Genomic DNA, 25,952 nt, shown 5'->3' with positions numbered 1-25,952 from the left:
AGTCCATCTTCACCACATCCATATCCTTTACACTTCAAAAGTGCAGTCTAGAAGGGTGCACAAAAATAATACTGCACTTGCATTTCAAATCAAATTGTATGACAGTCTGGTAGGCCAGGTGAAATGGAAAAAGTATTTTCAGATGCCTCTATAAATTATCTTCCCTCTTCCCAAATCCGCCACTAATTAAGAATTCTTTATTTTTGTATTTACCTTCTTCCAAAAGAAATTATGATATAAGCAATTATAAATTATTTTAAAATATAAAACTTTAGAATATATGTGTGCAATCTACAGCATTTATTCTCTCCTCTAGTCTTTGAAATTTAAGTTGTTTTTTCTGCTAGACTGAAAACAATCATGCAGGAGGAAATTGATCACAGCAGGGTGTGTTGTGTGCAAAGTCCTGTCTCCAGTTGCCTGAGTATATAATTTTAGACCCTGACAAAAATATTAAATGGAAAAGTATGTTTTTAACCTAATGACTTTCTCTCCAAGTCATTTGCTTTTAGAAGAGGCAAGAAGATCAGCAGGAGAGATTCTTAGGGCTCATCCATGCCAATATTATAAAGTGCCCTCACAGCCTAACCCTAATTATACCTTGGCATTGAGATGATTCAGTGCTGTTCTCTGTGTGGTAATTTCAAGGCAAAGAATAGTGGCTTCTCCACCACCTTCTCCTTCATCTTGCATCTCCATGAATTATTCTCTTGAAAACCAGAGAGGGATGGCTCAACAAGAGTTGCAGTTGATAAGAATGTTTTTAAAGGTTCCAACTGTAATAATATCAAGTAGTAGTTGTTCCTATGGCTAAAAGACTTTCTTGATAATCCTAGAGTATGAATGAGGACATGGACTCTCTGTCCTCCATCTTCACTCAGCTTTTAATTTCCACAATTGCACCCAGCATGCTGCTAGCCCGGAGACGAGTCCTTCCTCTCTCCCTCTTCACTACAAGAGAATAACTTTGGCATCTTAGAATAAATTATTGGATATAGAGGTGGGGACGGAAGACAAATTCTCCTTGTTCCATGCTAGCCTACATTAGATGCAATCTAATAGATCACTCCTGTTTCCACTAAAAATTCAATGGAAATGCACATAACTGCACTGGCAAGAGAAAACAGTCCAAGAAAATTGCCAAGATAATTTAGCAGCTTCTATCTTGAATGACTGCAAATCAGCCAAACCCCTTCATGTGTGTGCCTTCTTCCGAACTGCCACTTCCCATTTTTCAGATTGGAAATTGGCTTCTGTTTTCCAGGGAAGCCACTACTATAATGCTGGGACATCTTGGACTGGCTTCAGCCTACTTTAGCAATAGGTTTCCTATCAGCCGGAAGCTTCTTTGTGAGGAGATATCCTCAGCAAGCAATAAGTGGTTATTTTCATGACATACCAACTAGGTTCTGTGTGTGAACAATGAGTAAAATGTGCAAGGACACAGGTTGTAATTTCTAGGTCTTCCAGAAAAAAATAAATACAGGGAACAGAGTGTAAAATATGTCCAGGTTTATTTCCAAAAATGGCAATGTCTGTTAACTCTCTTATACATCCCTACATCTCATTCAGAAAAATGGCATCTTCCATACCCTGTAACAGGTTATGCCAAACTCTTCCCCCACATCTACCACTCTCAATTTCCAGAGGACTTCCAGGTGAAAGCAGAGCACGGGCTTCTCCCTTTCCCCAGAAGGTCAGATGCCAATCTCATGGTTTCAGTTCCCAGCCACCAGTGGGGAACCACAAGAAGCTCAAAGCCAGCTGTACCCTGAACAGTACCCTGTTCATTCCTTAAGGAAGAAGTGCATCTTGTCATTGATGTTCTTGCGCTCAGGGTTGAGGCGCTTAAGAATCTGTGCCAGTACATTGACTGTCTGTTCACTGCTTAGTCCAGTCTTCTTGGTTTGGAATTTCTTTAGGAGATCCTTAGTGGTCATGGGCTTGCGAGTCAGATATCGGCGCACAGCATCTTCCGTCAGCTGTACATCACTGCAAAAAGGAAACAGGTTAATGGACCAATCCAGACACTAGGTATTGTTCTAACTTTGAGAAGACATTCACAGAAAATCATTTCCGTGTATCACTTACTTTGGGAAGTGAACACTTTATTGTGTGAAGAGCTATATATGGCAACTTGTGCATAGTTCCAAGTGAGCCAAATTTGAGTTGCATATGTCAGGAAGGCACCAGGTTAGAAAAACTTAACCTTATTAAACTCTTCATGTGGCTTTATGTTAAATTTTGCACAAAGAAATCAAATAATTACCATTTAAATATTATTGGTATTTCATATATCTGCATATCAGTAGTCTAGGTTTAAGTAGTCTTGATGGCAGGGGCAAAGTACCAACAAGGCACATGGTGAAACACTGGAAAACTAATGTACATCTACGTTTAGAATGACAGTATTTAAAAAGGTGAGAAATTGCACAGGTTTAATACAAATTTTAAAAATATTTCAGATAATGGTTATTTTATTAGAATCTGATCTTAACCCTTTACGAATATAAATAAAATATATTCCAAAAAAGTAAGTTCACTTATACCACTTTCTTTGGGGGGGGGGGGGAGCCTATCAAATATATGTTTTTACAATACTGTTTTTCACCAAGCTGAATATAATCAGGTCTGATTAGCACTTGGATGGGAGACCTCTATGGAAGCCAGAGCTCTAGACAAGACTAAGAAATTGGAAAAATATCCTGAAAGGAGGTAGTAGCCTTTTTCATTTTTTCCCCTTAAAAATGTTACTGGATTTTTTTAAAAAAAGAAAATGTTTATTTCTGAATGTGACGTATACAATGTATTCTCATGTTTTTAATACCATATTTAAAATATGAATATTTTCACTACTGATACTATTTCACTTAAGAAACATTAATAGGCAATTGATGACCAGATGCCATACGTTTTGATATAAAGCAGATAGTTCAGTGGGCAATAAAGCAGTAGAAGTGGGCAAAGCTGGGATTTTTGTTTTATTCCATGCAATGAATGTTGGAGAATTCGTTTTACAGAGGATTTTTTGGAAAGTTTACATGTCAGTTTTTATATTTCCTACTTCAGTATTGCAAGAAAAGCATAGTGTTAATTTTCAGCAATGATATACAAACGAATCTCTAGAAGTTATAGTGAAAAAAAATCCCAGGGAAACACACTAATCATGATGCTGGAAAGTAGATAAGGGTTGACCAGAGTCTGTGACTTGTCTATGTTGGTCACTAAGGTAGGATTCAAACAAAACGATTTCTCTTTGCTTTTCTTAGATTTTCTCCTAGTACAGTATGTGTACAATTAGGCAAGTGAGTATATTGACCATATCATTTTTATGCATATTTTCTATCTCCAAGCTGTATAAACTTGAATGCTTATTGGATATAAGCATATCAGGTGATATGTATATGTAAGCAATATTTAAATATTTATTATAAATGCCTGACTTATATTTAATGAACTTTCGGTGTTCAAAGCCCTTTTTAACATTTCATACACTTTTTCTTTTGTTATTATTCCAACCCAATCCACCACACAGTAGCCTCACTTCCTATTTCTGCTTCCTACTAGCTATTCATATACTTACCCACTACTGGGCGTTGATTTGCCTGACTGTGGCTGTGGGGTAGATTTCCCAGATGTGGTGGCAGCCTGGGCTCCAGCATCCATTTTCAACCTCTTAGCTGCTGGGAGTTCACTGGACCCTGCCTGTCGCTTGCCTGTCCAAGGCAAACAAAGTCAGATAAACTTCAAGCTACAATTCAGAAGCACCTTCTGGTCCATTCTCTCCTGGCAAACAATTCCAAGGACTCTGGCCCATGTAAGGACAAGTGGGAGAGAGAAAGAACAAACTACCTGGAGTCTTCTGATAGCTTTAATTCAGTCTCAAGATATGACTCTGTTCAGTGCCAGAGATCTTGAAAACTCATTACCATAGTAGGAGAAACTTCACAGCCAGAGACAAATTTGTTTTCCTACTTCACTATATGAACAGTTGCAGAATTAAGATCTTTAAACTTTAGTTCAACAATCCATGCTCTGAAAATCATTCTGAAGGAATACTTTGGACCTCACACAAGTGAAGCATCTTGTGAGATTCAATAAAGTAAAAAAGCTTCCACGCAAATAAAAAATCACTGGCAATGTTGTCAGAGTTATGTTAATTTTAATATCTTTAATAAGAGATTTAATTAAAAAAAACTCTTTTTAGGCTTATATCAAACCCTGAACAAAGTATTGTCCAGATTATTTTCATGAGTAGCACAAAGGTGCCATATTCACAAGAATTCCAAAGCACATCTTCCAAATCATTTTAGGGAATGCACAATTCCAGTAGTGGAACAGTAGCTAGATGAAATACAAACAACGTATTACTAAAAGCCACAGAAAAAGAAGCAGATAACTAAGCAAGCTTAGAGACTTTACTACTGAACACCAGTGCTTGGCTGAAGTAGACGACCTGTGCATTTTCAAACTGTCTCTAGGCAAGCATTTGAAATACTTGCTTTGAAAAGGAAGTCTTCACCATGGCCTCCCAAAAATACACTGAGTTTAGAGGGACAGCAAAGAGACAGATACGGTGAAATTCCCACACATGGCCCTACCTTGCTCCAGCTTGTTGGCTGCAGCCCGCAGCATGGATGAGGTGCTGCCGGCATCCACCAAGGGGGTCCCTGGACGGCTGTTCCCTTGTGAGCTGCTGGCTGAGCCCTTGCGCTCCTTTTTGGGAGGAGTCTTCTTTTTCTGTGAAGGTGACAGGAGCATGAGCTCAATTATGCTCCATTGTTCTACCCATGCCTGAGCCTGAGCCCCATACTGTGCTAAAAAGCCTCCTGAGTAGACAGAACATCAGCAAGGACTGCTCTGTGAGGAGCAAAATGAAGTTGGTGCTGGAAGAAGCACTTCACCTCAGACAAGGAAGCAGCAGCAAAATAATCAACCTTGTGCTGTGGAATCCAGAGGGCCAGTTTATGTTTGTCAAATAGCTACTACTAGGACACATTTTAAAACCTCAATGCCAAAAACATAAGCCAGGCAAAACGTTTTATAGAGGAGTTGCTTCTATCCATTAATTTGCAAGGCTATCAAGCAAACCAGACAAATGAGTGGAAGTATAGAACTGGGAAAATAATTTGTAGGATTAACAACTATTCAGTGAAGTTAGGGTATGTGCCTAGTTCACAATATGCAAATATAGTTGCCCATCCAGCTGAGCTGCAGTGGTAGAAACAGAAAGGGGAATTTCACTCTGGCCTTTGTCCTTGACAAAAGTTCTGTTCTAACTCTGGGGTTCACAAACCAAGTAAGAGAAGCAGAGAAGAGATGGGAGGGGTTCCTGGAGATGCCAGGAACAGCAGCTAGCCATCCTGCAGGAGGCAAGTTCAATGCTAGCTACCTCCTCTTCTCTGGGCAAAAGAAGCTGCCTCTGGAATTACCGTCATGAAGAGAGCTGAAGATGCTTCGCTGTCGATGTCACTATCCTCTGATGTCTCCGACTCATCACTGCTGTCTGCAAAGCACAGTCAAGAAATCAGCGGGAGCTTTCTCTCCTTTCTTCAAGACCACCAACCACATTGACATGAGGGTGCTGAGCTGCTATTGGCTCATCAAGCCTGTCTCAAGAAACTTTCATAACTGCTGCAAAACTGTGCTCCAAAATATTCAAGTTTTCCTCAAGCTAACAAGACCAGAGAAAACATTTGGCTGCTCCAATTCCCAAAGCAAATGTTGCTGGAGGTTTATTTTGGTGGCCCTGTGTGGTAAAAGAGTTGAATTCCACAAGAAAAACAGAATTTGGCAGCTGATATAAAATCAGGCAATTTAAAAAACCGATTACCATAATTTGCTCTACTTCTTTTTCTTGTCAAAGCATAAGGCTTTTGGGAACCTGGATTGTATGCTTCATACAGTGCTCGTGATTTCTATCAAGTCATACCACAAACAATTGTATTTTCACTTTCCCAAGCTTGATTTATACTCCCCTTTCCAGAGCTCCTATCCCATCCAGCTTCAGGCTTCATCACCTTTCTTTTTCTTTTTGTCCTGTGGAGTAGGGACCTTCTTCTCCTCCTCCTCCTCTTCTTTCTCCTCTGCAGGCTTCTCCTCCTCACTCTCTTCACTGCTCTCGCTTGCTTCATCTATACCTGAAAAACAACATGGCTTGGATCATGGAGGAATCAGACTTTTCTTGACTTCAGCTTTTCATTTTTTTTCATTAAACTTAAGAGCACATGCCCCCATTGCTTTCCTTTGCCCAGGATGAGGAATGCACATCTCCATTCATTAGTATGTGTGGCCTCTTTTGGCAGTAGAGTAGCTCTCACATCTGGCCAACATTCGCTCTAAACATAAGCCTTACAGATCAGTAAACTAGCTAATCTAATGGGGATGCTGCTACGTCCCTGAGATTTTCTAGGGAAATGTAATTTAAGACATAGAAGTAGAGATATAAAGATCTTTAAATAAAGGATCCTAGGCAGCTTTTATTCAATCCTCAAGGTTTTTTCCAGAAAAAAAAAAGAATCATCGGCTAACAGATACATATGCAAACTACACAATAACTCCAAAGGGCTAATAAATCAGATGTAACAATGCACCCACAGAATGATTTCCAAGATAAAATGCCTTGAAAATAGTGACTATGTCATTAATTTTGCTCATTTGTATAACTGCTGCTGGACTGATTCCACCACATACCTTTTGGGGTGTCTTCTTTGGCGACTTTGGGTTTGCCGACTGCTTCCTCTGCTGAGCTGCTGTAAAATGACAGAAAAAACCCAATTCTGAGCAAAGCAATACACCCTATAAATTGGCAATCTATTCTCAGAAAAAGACCGTGAATTAGCAGCATACCCATGAAGGCATCCTCCAGACGGATGAGACTCCCAACACAGCAAAAGCAGATGCTAGAGGAGCAGCAGCTAAGCCACATGAAGAATAATCGTGCAATTGAGCAGAAATTGTTTGTCCCTCTTAGGGGCACGTACCTTGATCCATCAGACATGTAGTCCACTTCCTGGCCCTCAAAATCTCCATCATCACTATCTTCAAAGGCTTCGTCATCTGATCCTTTCTTCTTTTTCTTTTTTTTGGTGAGAGGTGCTTTTTTCTTAGTTTTGGCAGGCTTTTCACCTATGGAAGGATGCCAACATGACCTATTTTCTTATGAAAAACATTTCAAAGCCAAAATCTATAAGCCATTTTGCCCAAGGGGAAAACGGCAGCAAACACGAATTGCAAGCTATTGTAGAGAGATGGTCAAAAATGGCACAAAAGATAAGCCTATCTTTATGCAAACCAGGACCACCACCTCCTCCTCCTCCTGGATCTCAACAGTAATCGAGTCTGGACCTCTTCTCAATATATTTTGGCTGCATTGTCTATGAATTCTGGGAAATGATCCACTCATCTGGAGAGCACTCAACTATGATAAGAACTACTTTTTTCAAACCCAACCTCCCCCCGCCCTGCCCCTCCCACATGCCGTACCATCGGTGTCACTGAACTCGCTGTCATCCGAACTCATCTCCAGTTCATCTTCCAGGTCATGGATTTTTAGATCGCTGCCTTTCTTTTTGCCTTTCTTCTCTTTCTCCTCCTCTTCTTCCTCACCCTGATCCTTCAGCCGCCGTTGCTGCATGATGCTGAAGTGGTTTAGGACTTTGTTTCTCCTGCAGGTGAGGAGGATCAACCAGATGGCCTGTTAAAACCTACTCAGGAGAGAAGAACTACTTGCAAAAGCTCTTGCAAAAAACTTGTAGAAGATGAAAAATGAAACCGGCATCCTCAAACACCTTGATTTTACTCCATGCCTTAGGATCTCTAGTAGCAGTTATTTATTAAAAATTATTAATCAAATGTATACACTTCCCATCTCACTATTTAAGTGACTCTGATTGGTTTACAAATTGTATATAAATCTATATAAAAGTATCCTATAAATACTTGGTGTTTGACTAGAATACCAATTTGTTTACAAGTAGCCTTGTACATACATACTGCTCTCCAGATACGCTGAAAATGCCAACATTCCAGGCCAGTAGGGGTGATTGCAGTGGTGGGTTGCTGCCTGTTGTAACAACCGGTTTGCCCAGAACTGAAAATGTGAGCACGCGCCTGGGTGGGTGGGTGGTTGGGGCCAGCCACTGGTCGGAACTACTAGTTCACCTGAACTGATCCAAACCGGCAGCAGCCCATCATTGGGTGATTGTCTAAAAAGCTAGGCTTCAAAGAACTGCATTGTAAAGAGCTGGTGTTGCATTGCAGCTAAAAGCAAAAGCTCTGATTTAAATTTACCTGCCATAATCACAGTACTTAACTTTTAAGTAAGGTTTCTCGCTACAACAATTCCTTGCTAGAACAGGAAGGCCTATTTTACAGGTGGGAATCAGGTTAAGGAAGGCCTTGCAGGCCTTTCTGGGATTAGTTCCTGATGGAGCATGGGCAGGAATATCATCTTCCAACTCTCACCTTTCCCATTCCTCCTCAGCTTCCTCTGCAGTCAAGGTGCGATGCTTGGCTATAGGTGTAAAATTATACCAATTGTTGACCGGGAAAGCTTCAAAAGCACCATCTGGACACTGAGTAAAGATGTAATAGGATGTGTTTTCAGTCACACCACCCTTTTTCACTCCTTTGAACCTGAGTGAAAAAAAATCCACACACGGTAACTTCAGGATTTAAAGCTGAAACAGAATGAGAAGGCCAGGAAGAGGGGCAGACTCTTGTTTTGTATAGACAACTTCATGCATTCTTCCATCCTCCCTGAGTAATTCTCTACTCATAATCTGGAGTGGGCCTAACCATTTTCCCAGCAAGGAGTAGTGGGGAAAAAATAGCCCACATTCTAAAGCCAAGGCCAAGACTAGTAATATCAACTACTCACTTGCGTCCAGCCTTGCCATTGACTTTCAGGATCCAAGGCTGATCTTCAAGTTTGAATTCCTTCAGGACAATGCCATATTTCTTGCGCCTTGCTTCCTCACGCAGCTTGCGGTTGAACTCGCTGCCAGCTCCAGATTCTGGCATCTCTTCTTCCTGGTAGATCTTCTTATTGCTGAGATCTCGCTCCATCTTTGCCTGAGGAAGATCAGGAAGTAAAGGGACCAGGAAAGAACCATTTCCTCAAAGGAAATGGAAGGATAAAACTGTTCCTCAGCACATTAATACCATTTTTCCATGACGTATGGATTTCCAAAAGCTTTAATTCCCTGAAATATATATGTACTTTAAAGAAGTATATTATATCTCATGTCAATTCAGCTACAATCAGTTAATTCTGAAAATGATGAAAAGTATTCTACTGAAGGAACATGTATGTGCAACAGGAATCTCCATAGATATGAAGGCCAAGGACCTGTGCTAATGAGATGAGAAAACATGTTTTCTACTGATGCCCCAATTTAAGACTTATATGGCTTCCATCACAATCACTTCCATCCATCACAATCTAATTTTATTTACAGCAAAGATTCGTAAATGCACACATTTAATAACTGCATAATGCAGCAGCACTAGATTTTTTTTTTAATTGTTGCCCTTCATAGGCCTCTGTCATTCTTCCACAGGAGACTTGCCAAACTCAGAAAATAAGATATGCAAATGAAAAATTTTTGTTTTGGTGGCTGCTTGGATTAGTCCGTGCCGTTTTCTTGGCAAGATTTTCAGAAGTGGTTTTCCTGGGCCTTCTTCCTAGGGTTAAAAGGAAGTGACTGGCTCAAGATCACCCAGTTTGCTTTGTGCCCTAGACAGGATCAGAACTCTCCTCAATGATTAAAAAAATTATATAATTATTTACTCAGTAGTAAGTTAGAAGGAGAGGTAAAAGAAACAATGATAGCTTGGGCTAAAAATTTTGGATATATAAATGGCAGCAATTATGGGAAAGAAACTATAAATTAACAATGTCTACAGCATATAAGGAGAATCAATATAAAATGTTTTATACATGGCATATGGCACCTCAAAAATTGGCAAAAATGTTTAAAGATAAATCAGCTAAATGTTGGAAATGTCATCAGATACCATATATCACATAGATACCACATATCATATGTGGTGGACATGCCCAGAAGCGAGAAATTATTGGGTTAAAATTTGAACATGGTTACAGGAAATGATACACCATAATGACTTAAAACCTGAACTGTTCCTATTGGGTATCTTACCAGAGAAATATATTAAAGAAAATATATACTTGATTATACATGTTATTACTGCAGCAAGGATGGCATTTGCACAAAAACTGGAAAGCAGAGAAAATCTTATAGAGGGAGAAATAATTAAGAAAATATTGGAATGTGCAGAAATGAATAAATTAACATTGGCAATTAAAGAAAAGGAAGAATCGGAGTATTTTAAGGTATGGGGCAATTTTATCAATGGTTAGAAAAGAGAGATATATATGAAAATTAATATAATTAAAATTTATGGAGAAAATGTAGACATAAAATGAATTAACATAAAAGTAAGAAATTGGAAAGAATGTTGTAACAAATTAAATGAAAATATAAAGATATGATAGAAATATAGTAAGAGAATGGAGGAGGAAGTAGAAGACACAAAACATGTACTCAGATGAAACACTGAATGATTAATGATGAATTGTATGTTTGTTTAAAAAATAAAAAACTTTTTACAAAAAAAAAAACCTCTCATTCTTCTTGTTTCTAGCAAGATGTCCTAGCCTAGTGCTTCCCAAATTTTTTCTTTCATTACCCAAAATTCTGCATCAGAAAGTTCTTTTTACCTCATTCTAGAAAGTCCTTATTTAAATGTCTCTGTTGTGATTGCATGTCATTACCCAAAGAAAAAACACTTTTACCTACCAGTAATTTTGGATAGTTTGCCCAGGTTTGGGGAGCACTGCCTTAAATCACTACACCAAACTGCCTCTCAAGTTCAAAAAATGGGTTGTCAGGCATTTATTATTTACAAGTATTAAATACATGAAGCCCTCACATTGTCATTTAAAATCATTAAAATGATCACAAGAAGGGAGAACCACTACTTCTCTAGTACAGAGTCTGATCTTTTCAACCAGCAAAGTTTCTGAGGCTGCAAGCCATATACCGTAGAAGCTTGCATGAGGTACTAAAGGCAAAGATAGGTAATCGTGGCCAAAACCTTAATGCTGGACTTGTAGCATGCAAGATGCAGTTTCTTACTGTAAAAATTTTATGCACTGAATACAGGTTCCTACCTGGTGCCAGGTGGCAAAGTTGACCTTGTCAGCAGCATTGAAGGCCATAATATTATATTTCTTGGAGGTGCTTCTTTGGAAACAGAAAAGGAAAATGAATGTTAGATTAAGATTGGTGGCATCCAAATGCAACACCTTCATTCAGCTATATGAACTCACTTGGTGACTTTGGGCCAATAATGATCTTTTAGCTCAGCCCATTTAACAGAATTATTATGGGGACAGAACTGTAGAAGGAAATGCTACATAATTTTCTCTGACCTCTTTCTCTGACCTTTCTTTAAAAAGAAACTAAAAAATACTAATAGATCTTTCAGTTTAGATACAGTGCACAGAATTGATAAATTTCCTCCAACAGGATGTAGGGGTGAATAATGGGCCAAGTTTTAAACCAATAAACAGTAAGACTACTAAGGGCTGTGGTTAGTTTTGATAGTTATATATTATCTCTGATAATCTATGGGAGACATCTCACTGTTGCATTTTATGTCTTGGTTATGGGCTTCCCAAAGGCATCCACCTAATGATTACATAAGGGGAAAATGTGGCCTAATTAATCTTTGGTCTTACCCAACACAACACTTCTTAGTAGCCAAATTGTTATGGACCACTGGGTCTGGCCTTTGCAGGGTGCTGACCACCACATGTAAGACACTTATGTTCTACTTCTCTAAAAAGCTGCTTTGGGCAGAGATTTGTCTGGTGGTCTTTGTACTGAGCAGATCATGGTTGATCTCCCAGAAGCTAAGCAGAACTGGTCCTGATTAGTACTTGAAAATTATAGACCTCATGGCTAGAGGGGGGAAGTCAAAACACAATCCAGAAGAAGCCAGCAGCAAACTGTGTCTAACACTGCCAAGCAAACTGCATGCCTCAGTTGCTTCTGCATCAGCTATGGCCTTGGTCCCCCTGCAGGAGCTGGCTGACTGGCCGTTATTTGCGGTACAGACACAGTATACTCCATTTTCACTTTACAGAATCCACTGGCCAGCCACAGGTGCAGCTGAGCTGGTATCCGGCGATTCTGATTTATTCTGCTATACACCAGAAGTGGAAGATACGCAAAATAAATAATTTTCCTACCAGCCATAGTTCCAGACTGTGGTTAAGACTTAGCACTTCTACTTGAGTCTGGAGTGGTTTGAGGATGTCAAACAAATGTGTCACAGGACAACCTATACCAAGGGAGAGCTTTGTCCAGTCATAATGATCAGCAGACTGCTGAGGACCTATCATGCCTGCATGCCATGTATTGAAGCTAGAGACTTTAGTATAAGTACTCGACACAATTGAGCCCAACATTTCTGTTGTTAAATGACAGTTGTAAAGTGAGTTTTGCCCCATTTTACGATCTTTCTTGACATCATTGTAAGTGAATCACTGCAGTTGTTCAGTGAATTTGGGTTCCCCATTGATTCTGCTTGTCAGAAGGTCACAAGGTAATCACATGACCCTGGGGTATTGCAACCATCATAAATATGAGTCAGTTGGCAAGCATCTGAATTTTGATCATGCGACCATGGGGTTGCTGCAACAATTGCATGAAAAACGGTCATAAGTCACTTTTTTCAGTACCATTGTAACGTTGAAAGGTCACTAAACAAACTGTTGTAAGTTGAGGACTACCTGTACTGTGTTGCAAGACAAAGTATAAAAGACCATCAAAGGCTCTGAGTGTTACAAAATAATGTTGCAGGCTGTAAGAGAAAGCCTTTCCGAAATAACAATTTGGCTTGTTAATGTTGTGTTTCTGTGACAGAAGCATACAGATCATAACTGCTAGCTAAAATGCCAGTCAGAGGAAATCTCTTAGCACACCTGTATGTCCCTCACTGCCATATATGAGTCTGAGAGTCATTCCTTTGTCATAAGCTGTTATATGATGCAGGCCTTCCAGTTCATTTAACTGCTCCACATTGTAGAATCCTTTTCTGTCCTGACTTTTCATCACCCCAACCCCTCATCATTTCAAAACCAGAGCTGCAAGTAGTGCTGTTCATTCAAGGTTGCAGATTTGTTTAATTAATTGGCCAGTGCGGCCAATACATTTGTACCTGAAATGGCAAAAGTAGCAAGCAACTCTTCTATTATTTGCAGTCTTGTTTAATGTTAAGTTGTATCTGACTGGATTATTGCAAAATATTAAAATTATAAAAAAAAGTTAAAAGAATGGAAATGAAATGAAATGTTGAGAGAGAAAAATGTGTACTGACTTGGGAACCCGGACGACATATTCAGTTACTCCCTGGTTGCTGGTTCCCTAGGAAAGAGAAAGAAAAGAAACTATATAAATACAAGAGGAAGCAGGTAAAAGTGGCTGGCCAAGTTATGTCAATGCATGTCAGTAGGATACATGGGTATTAAAGACACAAAGTTTAGCATTGTGAAAATAAAATATGTCGTTATTTAATCAATATATTCTGTCCTATAGAAAGTAAACAGCAGCATGGAAGGTCACAATTCAAAAATAATATAAAATGTCCAAGGATTAAGACAGAGTATATTCCCATCCCAACAAGCCCACCCACTTATCAATGACTAAGATTGACCTGATGGCTGGTTTTGACAATCTCAGAAATGCATGGAAAGAGAAACAGACTTCAGTTTCCCTGACCTAATATCCTCCAGATGCTTTGAGCAATGATCCCCATACTTTTTCAATAAAATTGCCAAGGGCTGGCAATTGCTGATCATGGCACTGCAGTAAAACATCTGAAGGCAACTGGTTGGGAAGGCTAAACCAGATGAAGTTCCGAGTGGAATTCTGGACAGTTGGCATTCTAATTATGAATGGCCTATGTGGCTTTACAGTATTCAGGATTCCATTCAGGATTCCAACCCCCTCCGCCAAGGCTTCTCAAAAGTAATGTAAGAAGGAATTGAGATAACCCTAGCCTCAAATGTAGTTTAGCCATGAAAATAAGAACTCACCAAAGAAGTCATTTCTGATGTTTGAACCACGTTTCTTTTTCAACCGCAGATTCTAAAGAAGAAAGAGGGGCAGTCAGTTTTATAAAAGCCTGGGAGAACAAGTTAGCTGCAGTATCAGAAAAAGTCTAAAATGCCAAGTGAGCAAAGAAAAGCAAAGGGATGCTTTAGCTGGGATTGCCTGGGGGCCCCCTTTAAATAGAGGCTGAGTGCGTTCACGCAGAAAAAAGCTCTGAAAAAGAAGCAAAGCAAGCAGAGAGCTTCTGGTTTTTCTTTTTTCTTTTCCAGATGGCCGGTGATCGTGTGTAGGAAGCTTCTTGCACTGAAAGATAACATTTCTATTTTTCTTTTAGGGAGCATTTTCGTTAAGAAGCAAATAACTTAAAATAAGTGATACGAACCAAACCCAGCTCGGGGACATTCCTTCCTCTCCTTTCTGGCTGAGATCTTTCCTCCTGAGAGGAGCTGGGAACTAGGATACCAAAATCTAACTGGCAACTAGAGAAAGGCGAGCAAGGGAAGATGTGGAGCCCTCGGAGCCCGGACGTCTAAAGCCCCCGCTAAGCCGGCTCGATTCTGGAGCGGCTAGAGACAGAAAGCGGGCACTGGAAGGATGTTGGGATCCATCCCGGAGAGGGAAAGATATCCAGGATTCAGAATGCCTTGATCGATCGGCAAAGGCGATGGCAGCCGAGGACGGGATCGGCCGGGTCCTTTCCCCCGGAGCCTCCCTTCCCTTCTCCGGCGATCCCTCGTTCTTACCTAAGCAGTGTCAGCCGGATCCTCAAACTCGCATGCGCAAACCCTGGCGGCGGCTAAGAAGGAAGTAGACGTTGTGGTTGCTAATAAACTTCCGGCATCGCGTCGCGGTTACTGTACAAGCCTCCCTGTGAGAAGCCCCGCAGGCTCGCTGAGCGTTGTTTTCGTTTTTGATATTGGTCTGCGGAGACCCAGCGTTACAGCGATTGTCAACGAAGCTGGCCAACAGTTAGGGTCTACCGAGCCCTGACACGCCAGGGGGCGAGCAGACCTATAGCGGGCAGAGAGAACGCAAGGGCTAGGAAAGGTCTCTCTCTCTCATCCTTTGCAAAAGAAACGTGCCGGGTGCGCGCGCCGGTCCCTTTAAGGGCAGTGAGAAAGGCCAGGACCAGCCTCTTACGGAAACACAAGGGGCGGAGCTGCGCTTGGTTCAGGTGTCCCCAGGGTGAAGCCCAAGACTGTTCCACGTAGTGCCTGGACCTGACGCTGGAGTCGGCGATGCGCTGCCCAGCCTCGTTTAGGGGAGGACTAGACTGCGTGGTTAGTTTGAGCCAGAAGGGCAGAAAATGCGTCCCCTTGGATTTCCTGGACACTCCAGTCATATCCAGCTTTCTGGATGCTTGGCCAGAACAGTGCGAGAAAATGGCTCTGGCCCGGTTGGGAAGTAGTACCCGGAGAGAGTTTGGTTCCCAAAGCGCTTCCTAAGAACTGGCAGGCTCAGGAAAGATCAGATCCGATCAAAGAAAAAGTGGGAAATGGCAGAGCTTCTCTCTGGAAGGGGGGTTGATTGGGACTCCCTATACTTTCCGGGCAAAAGTCAGCCTTGGCAGTCTTAATCCAAATCACTATAGTTACCAAGATGAGCTTCTTGCAAGATGTTGTTTGGTGGGAGAATGTAAACATAGGGGTTGGAGTCAAATAAATGCCGGTTGTCTCTCCACAGCTTTCTAAATAAACTTTCATGTCAGATTGATATTATACAGCCTCCCCAGGGATGCAATCTGGGTTTAAGGGGCTTCAAGTCAGTATTGATTCCTGATGATTGCCTGGGACGATCTTCGCAGTTTGCAGCTTGCCTTCTTCCCAAAGCTGAGAATGACTGTCCCAGGGCCGCCCAGCTTAGCTTTATGCTCAAGGCATAAATCACGGTCTCCTTTTCTAGCCCGGTGTAAGAGGAGGAGCCTCTTAAATAGATAAATACCACTTGGCGGGGTGGAATTCAACCCTTGCTTCTAACACGGTGTTAACGTGGTCTTTTCTTGTAACGTGTAAGCCTAATCGAGTTCATACCAACGGTTTTCAGATCAGCAACACAGATATGTACGGTTCGCTTTAGAGAACGAGAAGCTGCAGTTTTGTCCATTTCAGTAAACCCACCTTCCGATTTATTCGTGCATCCACTCTGCTCTTGTTCCGTGGCGGTTTGCAGCCTGAACCTGAAGTTGCACTTTTCCGGCTTGAAAGGAAAATCTCTTTGGTTTCCACCTATTGTTGGGAGTATGGGCGGAAACGCCTGTTCCTCTCAGCGGAAGTTGCGGGGTGGGTCTTATGAGATCTTTGAGTTAGCGTACGGTAACCTGGTTTGGCAAGTAGGGTGGGGAGATGGGAATAACTTACTGTATTTAAAACATGGCGTAATTTCATGCTTTGCAATAGGAATATATGATGTATAGCTCCCTTTCAAAGGAGCGTGGGGGTGAACAGACATTTTTAGACTCCACTGTGTAATCCCCTATTCAGTACAGAATTGAACTCAGGACTTACCATTTTAACTATTACACCATGCGGGTTTCTAGGTATATCTCCTAATCAGTTACAGGTATATACAAAACAGTTCATATATAAGAACTGGTGGAACCAGAAAACAGACAAAGTAATAGAAAATGAAGGTAAAGTGCTCTGTGGCTTCAAACAGACAAGCACACACAACACCTCAGACTTAACTGTTCAAGGCAAAAAAAGTGACTAGTGGGTGTGGCACTACCTGGAGACAGCAGAAGAGAAGGAACTGGAGAAAATCACAAAATAACAAAGCCCTGCAAATAGAAATTGAACGACTGTCTAGTTGACATCCTTTGTTTCTTGAGAGTTGAGCCAAGAAGAGAGGCACTTCTTTGTGGACAGTGTTTAAGTTGCAACAGATTACCAACCATGAAAGCAACCTGCCCCTTCCAGCTTTGCTTGCTCCAGGTTTGGTTAGTCATGACATCAGATGTCTGTGACATCAGAAAGAGATCCCAGGGGAGTCACTTGTCAGCTAAGCTGAAATGGCCAAAATAGTTTTGTACATCAGTTTGCAGTCTGCTGGACCAGTGCCTTGTGATCCTGGGATGAGTCTTCAGAATGGGGATTTGCCAGGGCAGCCTTCCAAAATCCACTAAGCCCTTGAAGCATGAACTAAAAGGTACCCAGTTTCTTCCTTTCTGCATATGCTGTAATATTTAGAATAGTATATCAGCAAGCTTCTAGTCATCAGGCTTCCTTTGATTACATTTCCTGGCTTAGGGATGAGGAGGACTATTCGCTTGAAAACTTCCTCAATACCCAATACACAAGGAATTTCTGTAAGCTGTAGCAGAATAAATATGCAAGTTCTAATTCATCCAGTAGGGCTTGATAAACTTCCAGGGAATCTCATGCACTACATGAGTGAAGCTGGTCTCTCTCCCATTTGGCTCTTCTGTCTGTCACTTGCTGCTGCTGCCCCTCCAGCATTGGCTCTTTAGCAAACTTCACATTTACATGTGAAGCAACTGCCTGTGTCGTTTCTCATTCAAAATAAATGGCATGGTGGGAGTGTGATCCAGTATATTTAGGGAGAGAGTTGGATCTGAATTTCTCTGATTGGAGAAACCCAAATCCAGATGTGTTAGGGAAGGACTGAGATCATTCCCAGCCATTATCATAACGGCTGTTTTGGTACAGTTCTGTTCCATCTGCTTAATGACAGTTGAACAAAGAAGAAGAAAAAAAGGCTGCAAACTAAGTGCAACAAATTCTCCCCTTCTGTGGAGCTTTTAAATCAACTTTATGGTCAACTTGTAACTAACCAAAATGACACCAAGAATGTGCATATATTCAGACTCTTCAAAATTCATTATGTTAGAAACTGTCTGAAATTCAGGACAGAGGAAGAAGCAACAGAGTCCTAAAATGTTCCAGACCAGATGTTCCACACTTGAGATTCAGAATTGAAATTTAAGTCCTGATATAAGATTGGTAGACTGAACATGTCAGTGGTTAGTAAGATTTCACTTAGCATTCAGGTAAAGGAAAACTGATATATCTTGCCCAGGACTGTTCGTGTTGGAACACATGGCTTGCGCATATATATTCCCACATTTATATTGTGGGAATATAAATTATTGGATGAGAGTGACTGACAGATTACCTCACTTTAAGATAGCTTTATGTGGAAAAAAGATATTCCACCAGATTGCTCACTCCGCCTAGCGGTATCTACGTTTAATTGTATTGAAAATCTATAAGACTCTGTCCTTCGTAAGCTGTTATGGGTCCCAATTTGCAAAGTGCAATTGTTGTTTAATAGAAACTGCCTGAGGAACACATCCTTCCATGTGACTGTCTTTTCTTTTGCTGCAGAAAAGTTGAAAGACTCTATCATCATCTTTATGTTGGGAGGTCCTGGCTCTGGTAAAGATGTGCAGAGTATCCGGCTAGCTAGCAAATACGATTTCTCCCATGTGGCTATTGGAGAGCTGCTGCGGGAAGAAGCCACCAGAAATACTAGCAAAGGGAAAGCCATTAGGGAGATCCTGCTGAAAGGGGCTCTGGTGCCCTCGGTAAGGCCCTACAGTATTATATATTCTGGGCAGAATCTATTTTTATTAAGAATATTTTAAAAACCTGGGCTAGATGTAGGCTGTGCTTTCTTCCTACTGAAATGAATACAAATTACTCATTAAATTAAGGGCTATTTATTTTGATGAGACTGATAATAGTGTGGATTCAGTCCACTCTATGTTGCATTTTAAAGCAGCTCAGTATTTTCAGAGGAAAAAAAATGATTTCTGGAATAATAACCAACTGCATGATTATAATTACGTAAGCAATATATCTGAGCTAATATTCAGTTCATCCCTTTCATTCTCGTCCTGAAGATGGAGGGGTGTTTTGATGTCTTCAGTTAACCTATCCTATCCTGTTAATTTTACTGTCAGTTAACATGCTTATTGCTCTTCAGAGTCTGGAGATTCTCAGTCAACCAGGTCATGGTTGTCCCAAAGGTGCGTTTTTCAAAAGGCAACTGGACTTTGTTTTTCCTTGAAGCCATTTCGTTTCACATCCAAGAAGCTTCTTCAGTTCTGTTATTGCCATTGAGTTTTACTTTTTCTACTACTTTAAATTCAGCTATTGCCATAGAGAATTTACTTCTATTTGGATGTTAACAGATTATTTAGAATCTTTTACCATGCTTGACATGTCAGATTTTGAGTTAGATAAAACCTTTGAAATTCAGCATATTCTGTGGCATAATTTGGATTAGCGAAGGATGGATGATTATAATTTTTTTTTAGATCAGTCCAGCAATAGTTGTCAATAATAAATTTCTTTGCAGCCACCGGCAATCTTTTCTTAGTTAGAATAGCAGGTGGGTCTCGCACAGAAGTTTTGTTATTAAATGGAAGCATTTAACATTCCAGCCTTAAATAAAAACGGTGACTGGGACTGAGACAATGATGTCGCACAGTGGCAAATGGGTTATTACAGCAGAGGGTTTTTAAAGGCTTCTTTTTAGATGTGGAAAGCCAAACGGATGACCTCCATGCAAACCGGTTTGAAGAATAGCAGGGAATTGTGCTCTGTGATTGGGTAGCTTTTTACTGGATTTAAGAGGTGTAAACTCTGGAGGAATACTACAAAAAAGGAGGCGTGAGCCCAGCACTGCCCATTCTTACTGTAATAATCACCAAATACAAGTGCAAAACATGACACAATCATGATGATGTATTTGAGATCTCATTGACTTCAGTCAAAAATCAAAACAGGTTTTAAGAAATAAGACAGTTCCATCTCCCGCAGCTGTTCAGAAAGACAAAAGGCAAATGGAACTTCTAGAATCAGAAATATATGGCTGAGTATAAAGCCATTGTGGAACAATACTGGAAATACTTTGCATACCCAGCTTGTGGATTTTCTGGAAAGATTTGGCTGCTTACAATGGGAGTATTGCTGAAAATAAATTTCAAAAAACTTTCAGTTTTCCCATTAAATTGCTATAGTTTTGCAAAAAGGCTAACTAGAGATTTATAAGCCAGTTCTAAGGCTTTTTTTTGTGTGTGTGTATGTGATGCATGTAGGCACCCTGTAAAATGATAAGGACTTGGTTCTGTGATTCTTTATAGCCAGTTTCTGATTCTGGTTTTCTAGGACTAAGGAGGAAATTGATATGAACATTGCATTTTTGAGACAATAATACCCTTTAGAGGCAATGACAGCCATTTCTCAGCTTTTCTTTTTAATTCCTTTTTGCCGATTCTCAAAGTCCAAGAAAGCTGAACTCTGTTTACCATTTTGAATAAAGGGGCTGAACTTTTTTCTTGACTTGCTGCCACAAAATTTTGGATATCAATATGGTTAAACAGCTGTCCCTATCCTGAAAGGAAGATGGAGCAGTACGACTTGCAAAATTAGGATCTTAAGAAATTCATTGCACTTTTCTCTCTAGGGCTACATCTTGGAACTGCTGACTGACAAGATGTTAAAAGCTGAAAATTTTAAAGGATTCTTTATTGAAGGCTTCCCCCGAGAAATCAATCAAGCCAGGCTGTTTGAGGAAGTTGTAAGTATAGTCTCTCTGTGTATGTGTGAAAGGACTGCTTAGTTTACAGCAGATGCAGGCAACCTGTAGCCTTTCCAGTGTTCAGACTTCAGTCTGCATCATTCCTCGCTGTTGGTCAAGTTTGTAGATTGAGAAAACTGACACCATCTTGCCTATACTCGCCATAGGATGTCATGAATTGGAACAGGAGTCATTGAAGAAGAATATGGAAGTAAATATTGGGAGTATATTGGTTGGCTCAATATAGGACTGTTCTGTTTTAACTCAAGGAAAGAAATTGAAATGGCTAGTTTAGACCAAAATAAATTTATGTTAGATATTAATGAAAAGCTAAGGGTGAAGCAAGGATGTTAAGAGATGCTGATCCTGCTGCAGAAGATGTGTGAAAGTCTAGAGTAAGAAATGTAGTTCTTTCAGTTCAATTAATTATTGCATTCCTCTCCCCTACTAATATCTTATTTTCATATTGCCATTTCTACGTTAGAAAGAGAACACCATCTCAATTTTTAAACTGAGACACAAATCTTCTGAAAACTTTTACTTGTAGTAATATTTTGGTTTGTTCACAAACATCTGGATATTTAACATAATTTTTCAGTTATTAACAGATTAAGCTATGTATGAGCTAAAGGAGTTTATTCTCTGATCTGAGGTCAGTTTTCTTCATACGGCCCAGATCTGCATTTTTAAACATGATATTCCCATTATTCGAGGTTTCTCAATAGCAACAGCCTTTTGCAAAATTTTGAGTAGCTTTTCTTCAAACCAGGCAAACTGGCTTGCTTTTCAATACCATTTTGCCACACATAGTAACTTCCTCCTGAAATGTAAATATGCTCTGATATTTTAAGCATTGACTTCTGACCATAGTCTTCTCCATTACCATCTAGAAGAGTTTCAGGCCAAGCACTGAACTGACCAATTTATGCCATTCTCATTACAGGTGGGACGTTTGCCCAACATTGTTATAGTGTTTGACTGTTCTACAGAGACTATGATCCAGCGGCTGATGATCAGAAGCCAGCTGGGCCAAAGAGTGAATGACCATGAGAGAATTATCCGGCAGCGGCTTGAAACTTACTATACACTGTGTGACCCTGTCCTCACCTACTACCTGCAGAAAAGCATACTCCGGAATGTAGGTCTTTGCCCTTCCCCCCAATCCTGGGCAAAGAAAGCCTAGCTGCTTGGGATGGGAGAACTATGCTTAGTTTGATTCTGTTTTAGACTAAAGCAACACTTTCCAACAACTTTTCTTTCCCATTAAGCTTCACCTATGAAGTAGGTGATAAATATAAATGATATATAATGATAGCGGTAAGGGGGGGGAGGAGTATGTGACATAGTTAAAATACAAAAAGTAGAAAGTATACTAAGAAAATGTTTTAACATGTTGCTATCACATAGATATACAAGTTACTCTTATACTCACATTAAGGTACACAAATTTGTATTTGGTTTTGGTAAAGCTCACAAAACATTCTGTCCCACACACATAACTAGAAATTAGAGAGAACATTGCTTAGGGAAAACTTAAATTTGCTGCATTAGGGATATTGTATTAGAAGCAACGCTTAATTTACTTTTCCTAATACTGTGTATATAGAGTATTAAGAAATTTGTGGTAGTATTGCAGATATTTAACTTGTATTATGGCTCCCTCTATTCACCAGCAGCATGAATCCTAAATGTTCAAATCACATTCCATTTTTTTAAGCATGTTGCTTTTGATCCAATAAAGGAAAAGAGCTATATAAATTCTTAAAAGTATGAAAAGAGTATTTATTTTTTCCCTTAGAAGAGCTAAAATAATCTATCCAGTCTCATGTTGCTGTCTTGAGAGCATAGCAATCCACATGAATATATCCCAATATCAGTTAATTTCATTGTTTCTTAAACAAAAAATATTACAGTACACCCTAAAAGGCTATTTTAGCATAAAATGAAATATGGAAGAATGAATTGATATTGCAGGCTAACTAGTTCTTACAATTTTCATATTATGTTTTTATTCCTCTCAGTCACCCAACAAAATTGACAGGAAATAACTTCACAATAAATAAAGTGCATAACACATTTCTTCACTGAAATCACATTTTGCATAGTAAATTAACTGTCATAAGATGAAAAAGACTGCTCATTTAGGGTTTTTTTAAAAGTTTGGCTATAACATCTTGGGAAAATCTCAGTGTTCAGTATCCCATAATGGTGAGGGCTTATTTCCATACTTCTCAGCAGCATCTGAATAGATAGCAGTAATTTATTTAAGCATTTTACTGTATTTGGGCTTGTTTAGACATTCCCATAACTGTAACTCTATGAGCTAAGGCAACCCTATTTCTAAACCCGGTGTTATTCAAAGAGCTTAAAGAGGCTGGAGCATTCTAGAAGAGGTATCTAAGAATCCCATCACTGTTTTTGTATTTGCAGATCCTTGGGGAGGAACCCCCAGAAGTAGTCTTTGCCAAGTGCTGCAGTGTTGTTGATGATGTGATAAAAGCAGCTACCTCTGTGGTATAGCTATTTAGTTCTACAGAAAAATAAAAAAAAAATTAACCTCTGGTCTATTACCATGCCTTCCTCAGAACTCTCTCTTTTTTTAAAAAAAAAATCCATTTTGGTTCACAACTACATCAACCTCACCTAATAATCTGAAGCATAGTAAGTAGTCCTGTCTATGATGATGTATTCAAAAATCTGTTAAACTACATCCTGCAATCCTCAAGAAAAGCCATGACTGCAAATGGTTCTCTGTAAGTAAAATTTACTGCTGGCCAAAACATAAGAGTGAAAGATCACTTTCAGAGTGAAAAATCATAGAATAAAGGGGGAATTACTGTTGCAGCATATATGCAAGCTGTAATTTATAATCTTAGTTCATTCCCTTAATTGGGATACTCTTTCTGGAATTCCTCAGTCAAGGATACATTGCCACTTGTTTAATTTATCTCTAGAATTAACACTATGTATTTTCAAAGTGTCATATCTCCAAGTCATGTCTGAGGTAGCAAAATTCCAGGCTAAGACATTCTGGCGATTACTAAGTAGCCATAAGGATTTTCAGCTGGTGGTGATGCATATCAGGAACATGAAAAGATAAACTTGGGCAAATTGGGCACTTTTCCAGCACAACATTTTTGAATTGTAATATATACTTTTCACAGAACTGAGGTCACAAATGAGTATCAGCAGGAGGTGCAGTGACATTTGAAAAACAATTGCATATTAACCCATCATTTCCATTAAGTTATGACTACAGGTAGTCCTTGATTAATAACTGTTCAGTTAAGATGGTTCAAAGTTATGACACTCAAAAGTGATTTATGACATGTCCTAAAAGTTACGACTGCCACACCACCCCCACCTGATCACAAATCAGGCACTTAGCAACTGGCTCATTTACCTTTTGCAACATCCTGCGGTCATGTGATTGCAATTTGTGACCTTCTCAGCCAGTTTGATAGGTTTCCAGCAAACAACCTCAACTGGGGAAGTCGGATTTGCTTAAAGACAGCAGGAAAAATAGTTGTAAAATTAAGTCTGGTCACATGATGACTCGCTTAATGACTGCATCTCTCAGTGACTGAAATTCTGGACCCAACTGTAGTTTTAAGCCAGAGACTACTTACAGTCAGGTCCAGAAATATTGGGACATCGACACAATTCTAACATCTTTGGCTCTATACACCACCACAATGGAGTTGGAATGAAACAAACACAATGTGCTTTAACTGCAGACTGTCAGCTTTAATTTGAGGGTATGTACATCCAACTCAGGTGAACGGTGTAGGACTTACAGCAGTTTGCATACGTGCCTCCCACTTGTCAAGGGACCAAAGGTAATGGGACAATTGGCTTCTCAGCTGTTCCATGGCCAGGTATGTGATATTCCCTCATTACCCCAATTACAATGTGCAGATAAAAAGCCCAGAGTTCATTTCAAGTGTGCTATTTGCATTTGGAATCTGTTGCTGTCAACTCTCAAGATGAGATCCAGAGAGCTGCCACTATCAGTGAAGCAAGCCATCATTAGGCTGAAGAAACAAAACAAACCCATCAGAGAGATAGCAAGAACATTAGGCATGGCCAAAACAACTGTTTGGAACATTCTCAAAAAGAAGGAACACACTGGTGAGCTCAGCAACACCAAAAGACCCGGGAGACCACGGAAAACAACTGTGGTGGATGACCGAATAATTCTTTCCCTGGTGAAGAAAACACCCTTCACAACAGTTGGCCAGATCAAGAACACTCTCCAGGAGGTAGGTGTATGTGTGTCAAAGTCAACAATCAAGAGAAGACTTCACTACAGTGAATACAGAGGGTTCACCACAAGATGTAAACCATTGGTGAGCCTCAAAAACAGGAAGGCCAGATTAGAGTTTGCCAAACAACATCTAACAAAGCCTTCACAGTTCTGGAACAAGATCCTATGGACAGATGAGACCAAGATCAACTTGTACCAGAGTGATGGGAAGAGAAGAGTATGAAGAAGGAAAGGAACTGCTCATGATCCTAAGCATACCACCTCATCAGTGAAGCATGGTGGTGGTGTCATGGCGTGGGCATGTATGGCTGCCAATGGAACTGGTTCTCTTGTATTTATTGATGATGTGACTGCTGACAAAAGCAGCAGGATGAATTCTGAAGTGTTTTGGGCAATATTATCTGCTCACATTCAGCCAAATGCTGCAGAACTCATTGGACGGCGCTTCACAGTGCAGATGGATAATGACCCAAAGCATATTGCAAAAGCAACCAAAGAGTTTTTGAAGGGACAGAAGTGGAATGATATGCAATGGCCAAGTCAATCACCTGACCTGAATCCCATTGAGCATGCATTTCACTTGCTGAAGACAAAACTGAAGGGAAAATGCCCCAAGAACAAGCAGGAACTGAAGACAGTTGCAGTAGAGGCCTGGCAGAGCATCACCAGGGATGAAACCCAGTGTCTGGTGATGTCTATGCGTTCCAGACTTCAGGCTGTGATTGACTGCAAAGGATTTGTAACCAAGTATTGATTTATGATTATTTTTCTGTCCCATTACGTTTGGTCCCTTAACAAGTGGGAGGCACATATGCAAACTGCTGTAAGTCCTACACTGTTCACCCGAGTTGGATGTACATACCCTCAAATTAAAGCTGACAGTCTGCAGTTAAAGCACACTGTGTTTGTTTCATTCCAACTCCATTGTGGTGGTGTATAGAGCCAAAGATGTTAGAATTGTGTTGATGTCCCAATATTTCTGGACCTGACTGTATATT

The 25,952-nt window shown here is 40.1% G+C and overlaps 2 protein-coding genes across 4 annotated transcripts; one reads left to right on the top strand and one right to left on the bottom strand.

Annotated features, from left to right (window-relative positions):
* Positions 1-1,497: 1,497 nt before the first annotated feature.
* GTF2F1 (general transcription factor IIF subunit 1) lies at positions 1,498-16,408 on the bottom strand. Of its 3 annotated transcripts, none has more exons than XM_034434430.3 (14): positions 14,888-16,408; positions 14,129-14,180; positions 13,411-13,457; positions 11,198-11,270; positions 8,882-9,075; positions 8,467-8,637; positions 7,486-7,667; positions 6,984-7,128; positions 6,694-6,752; positions 6,021-6,140; positions 5,433-5,506; positions 4,602-4,740; positions 3,584-3,716; positions 1,498-1,992 (listed from the first exon to the last, which is right to left on the bottom strand). In XM_034434430.3, exons 2-14 carry the CDS (start codon positions 14,138-14,140, stop codon positions 1,788-1,790), a joined length of 1,554 nt encoding a protein of 517 aa, XP_034290321.1. In that variant the 5' UTR covers positions 14,141-14,180; positions 14,888-16,408; the 3' UTR covers positions 1,498-1,787. The 3 variants fall into 3 exon arrangements, with proteins under 3 accessions (XP_034290321.1, XP_034290320.1, XP_034290322.1); XM_034434429.3 differs by having other exon boundaries at positions 14,527-14,909; XM_034434431.3 differs by lacking the exons at positions 1,498-1,992; positions 3,584-3,716 and adding an exon at positions 4,215-4,344 and having other exon boundaries at positions 14,527-14,909.
* Positions 16,409-16,412: 4 nt separating this feature from the next.
* LOC117675605 (adenylate kinase isoenzyme 1) lies at positions 16,413-23,257 on the top strand. Its single transcript, XM_034434432.3, has 5 exons — positions 16,413-17,288; positions 18,488-18,687; positions 20,574-20,687; positions 21,631-21,825; positions 23,118-23,257. The coding sequence occupies exons 1-5, from the start codon at positions 17,228-17,230 to the stop codon at positions 23,205-23,207; spliced, it is 660 nt and encodes a 219-aa protein (XP_034290323.1). The 5' UTR covers positions 16,413-17,227; the 3' UTR covers positions 23,208-23,257.
* Positions 23,258-25,952: the final 2,695 nt, after the last annotated feature.

Source organism: Pantherophis guttatus, chromosome 2 (genome assembly GCF_059756535.1).
Source record: "Pantherophis guttatus breed Tessera chromosome 2, ASM5975653v1, whole genome shotgun sequence".
Taxonomy (NCBI): Eukaryota; Metazoa; Chordata; class Lepidosauria; order Squamata; family Colubridae; genus Pantherophis; species Pantherophis guttatus.
The sequence above is the reverse complement of the archived record's forward strand: the minus strand, read 5'-3'. Positions and strand labels throughout refer to the sequence as shown.